Genomic DNA, 4,086 nt, shown 5'->3' with positions numbered 1-4,086 from the left:
GTGTGTGAGAGGGGGAGGGGTGTGTGTATGTGTGTTAATGGTGTGTGTGTGTTGTAATATGTGTGTTTGTGTGTTTTAATGGTGTGAGTGTGTGTGTGTGTGTATGCGTGTGTCTAATATGTGTGTGAGTGCATTGCATACTATGTGACTACATGTATGTGTGTATCTGTGCACATCATAATGTGTGTGTGTGTGTGTGTGTGTAAATGATGTGTATGTGTGTGTGTGTTTGTGTGTGTGTATGTATATGTGTGTGTGAGTTGTGTTTGTGTGTGTGTTTTAATGGTGTGTGTGTGTGTGTCTGTGTGTGTGTGCATTGGTTCACATACATATTCATGTGTCTGTGTGCAGATGTGTGTGTGTGTCTGTGTGTGTGTGTGTGTGTGTGTGTGTGTATGCACTGGCTCACGTACATGTGTCTGTGTGCAGGTGCGTGGGTGACGAAGGCATTGAAGTGATCAACCCGACCACTGGCAAGACGGAGAAAGAGGGCGTGTCCAAACTGAGCAAGCAGGCAATGTTCGGGGAGTTCCTGGCACTCTACGGCAAACTTCCCGCCCTCACCTCACAGGGCGTTCTGGGACCACCCAGGTCAGTCAGTCGCACACCCCTCTCTAGAATTGTCGTATTTGGCTTTTGCTTCCCTTTTAATGCCGTTCAGGTCATATTGAAGACGCTAAACGGTCCATTACCCTCGAGTAGTAGCCTCATCTTAAATTTGGTATCTTTTTAACAGTTTAGCTTGTTAAAGATGCTTACATTACATGGGTGGTTGGTGAGTGCTCTGGTGAGGTTTGCTCCTTCAGCACTGTTTCCAGTAATCTGTCCTCGCTGTTTTATACCAAAAAATTTTGAAATTATGCAAACTGAGCCCAAAAATGTGAAATTATGGGATTCCGTTAATTTTAACAAAGAATGATGAAGGAAAATAAATAATCAGAAATTATGCAAAAAATGATCAAATTTTGCTAAATTATGCGGGGCGCATAAAACCACGGGGACAGAGTAATCCACTGTGTGTGTCTCAATTATCTGCACAAAACATGCAGTTTAATTTTGGGGGGGCTGTTTTCACGAGTTCTTTCTGGACTCCAAGTACATTACAATGAGTACTTTGTTTGATTTGCTGTTTTTGCAACTGATCTTTGCGGACTTGTTGTACATCCACATTTTAAAGGCCCCAACCTTACTCTGTGTATCCTTGTAAAATGTCATTGATCTTGTTTCAGTTATATTGAAGACAATAAATAAGGAAAATGTGCCGCTTTACTAGATCTAATCTTATTTTTAGGGTGCCAACATATTCTTCATCTTAATTATGTCTTTAGTTTTAGTACTTGTTTTACGGCACTCTGAGAAATTCATCCTATTCCTAAATAGCCTCTATCGTTTCCCAGAAAGTTGGTGGTTAGCGTGCACTCTGATATGGTTTGCTCCTTCTTTCATATCAGACCTCTGGGACTATAATCCTATCTCCTCCTCCTCCTTTTTCTCGGTATGTTGCTCCCGTATAACACCTTTAATCTTCAGCACTTATATGACCTATCAGTGTTGCAAGTGTGGTAAAACTTACTAAGAGTAAAATATAAACTAAAAATCTTCTCAGAATATACAGTGCAGCCTCTCTATAATGACCTTCGATACAACGACATTACCTGTATAGCAACATGGTGCCCTAGTCCCGATTTTTTCCTGATATATATATTTAGTCATTTTTGGTTGCCTCTCTATAACGTCAACTCTCTGTAACGTCAACTCTCTGTAACGTCAACTCTCTGTAACGTCAACTCTCTGTAACGTCAACTCTCTGTAACGTCAACTCTCTATAACGTCAACTCTCTGTAACGTCAACTCTCTATAACGTCAGCTCTCTGTAACGACATTTTTTTCTGGTCCCGAAGATGTAATTATAGAGAGGCTGCACTGTGACTTTGGAACATGTCCACATTCTGTATGTCTGTATGGTATGGAGTGTTGGTCTGAGAGTGCATGTGGATGGTTGGTGGGTGCTCTGGTGTGGTTTGCTCCTTCTCTTGTAACAGCTTTAATCTTCGGCACATATATGTGCTTATTGTGTTGCAAGTGCCATAAAACTCTTACAAAAACTAAAAAATCCTGAGGAGAGTGCATAACCATACCCCCCCCCCCTCCTCCCCCTGGAGTGATGCTACTGACTGAAGTGTCTTTAGGCCATTCCCAAAGGGGGGGATATTAACATGTTCTTATGCACAGTTGAATTGTAAATGGGCTGATTCATCAATGTCATGCTCATAACTGTGCCTGAACTGCAACAGGGAACTGCATCTTTTTCTTTCCTTATCCTTACTATCATCATTATTCCTCTAAATCTACTTCTTTTGTATGTTTGTCACGCTCTTGTGACCCGCTATTTCCGGGGTGCCTTGATAGTCGAAGCAGACCTTGTGTTGTTGAAGCTAGAGAGGTGAGCAGAATAAGTCTGATTCCCTATAAAGACTTCTCTGTTGACATCCACTCCTTGGCGCTCATATGACCTTATGCAGTTGCGAGCGCCGTAAAACCCTCTTCTATTGAAAAAAAAAAAAGAGTGCATGTGGGTGATTGGTAGGTGCTCTGGTGTGATTTGCTCCTTCTCTTGTAACAGCTGTAATCTTCGGCACTTATATGAGCTTATTGTGTTGCAAGTGCTGTTAAACGCTTACAAAAACTAAAAAACCCTGAGGAGAGTGCATAACTTTACCTCCCGGAGTGGTGCTACCGACTGAAGTGTCTTTAGGCCATTCCCAAAGAGGGGACATTAAAATGTTCTTATGCACAATAGAATTGTAAATGGGCATATTCATCAATGTCATGCCATAACTGTGCCTGAACTGCAACCGGGAACTGCTGCTTTTTCTTTCCTAATCCTTACTATCGTCATTATTCCTCTAGATCTACTTCTTTTGTATGTTTGTCACAATCTTGTGACCTGCTATTTCCAGGGTGCCGTGATAGATGAAGCAGCAGACTTTGTGCTGCTGAAACTATAGAGGTGAGCAGAGTCAGCCTGATTCCGTGTAAGGACTTCTCTGTTGACTTCCACCCTTTGGTGCTCATATGACCTTATACCGTTGCGAGCGCAGGAAAACCTCTTACCTACTTACTTACTACCCATTACGCCATCTGGCGTTTAGGACAACAAGGAAAACTTCTACTAAAACATAAACAAAAACCAAGGACCTTACAACAGACCTCCTTGTCGCTCATATGACCTTATGCTGTTGCGAGTGCCATAGAACCTCTACTAAAACAAACAAAGCGTAACCTTTCTGTGGTTTTCTCTTCCTCAGACTGTACTCGGAGGCCAAGGCGGCCGTCATCGACTACCAGCTAACCAAACAGGCGCTGTTCACAGCCTTCCAGGAGGGGAACCTGGGCCACTGGGTGAAGAAACCTCACGAGTACGACGAGTTCTCTGTTGCCGAAGTCTAAGACAGTCGGAAATGTTTTCCATTATTGAAAGTTTTTTTATAACAACTCCCCCTCCCCCTCCCCCCCCCCCTCCACCATGACATACACCATTAAGCATACATGCACACACACATATATACACACATGCACATGCTCAACAGGTCACATTATTTGCTTAGTTTTCAACAACACCCCCCCCCCCCTCCAACCAATCCCTAACAACCTACTCTTACCCCACCCCTCTGTGCCCCCTCTTTAAATAAATAAAGTAAAGGCGTTTGCCCATGCAATTTCACATACATACATACATACATAGATCTACACATACACACACACACACATACACACACACTCACACTCACACTCACACGCACTCACACACACACACACACATACACACACACACACTCACACACACACACACACACACACAAACATTGCCATTTTCATCTTTGCCCAGTTTTAGCCAGCATCAATTGTACCTTTGTACCTTGAAGCACACATTCCTGTACTTAGTGGTGGCCGACGTCGTGTGAGGCGAGTCGTTTTGTGAGGCGAGTCGTTGTGTGAGGCGAGTCGTTCTCTCTGTCCGCCGAGTCTCTGCCTGCCACCACGACCACTGATGGAGAAAACAGCATGTCAAGGTGGCCCAAATGA

General features: G+C 43.3%; 1 protein-coding gene across 1 annotated transcript; it reads left to right on the top strand.

Annotated features, from left to right (window-relative positions):
- Positions 1–429: 429 nt before the first annotated feature.
- On the top strand, positions 430–3,737 carry LOC106012059 (double-stranded RNA-specific editase 1; the record flags this gene model as incomplete). Its single annotated transcript, XM_013083759.2, is given in 2 exon segments — positions 430–591; positions 3,309–3,737. Coding segments are annotated over 2 exon segments (304 nt in total), but the record flags the coding sequence as incomplete, so codon positions are not given.
- Positions 3,738–4,086: the final 349 nt, after the last annotated feature.

The sequence above is a fragment of the Aplysia californica genome, unplaced genomic scaffold (genome assembly GCF_000002075.1).
Source record: "Aplysia californica isolate F4 #8 unplaced genomic scaffold, AplCal3.0 scaffold00253, whole genome shotgun sequence".
NCBI classification, from domain to species: domain Eukaryota; kingdom Metazoa; phylum Mollusca; class Gastropoda; order Aplysiida; family Aplysiidae; genus Aplysia; species Aplysia californica.
This window is presented reverse-complemented; position numbering and strand designations above follow the sequence as displayed.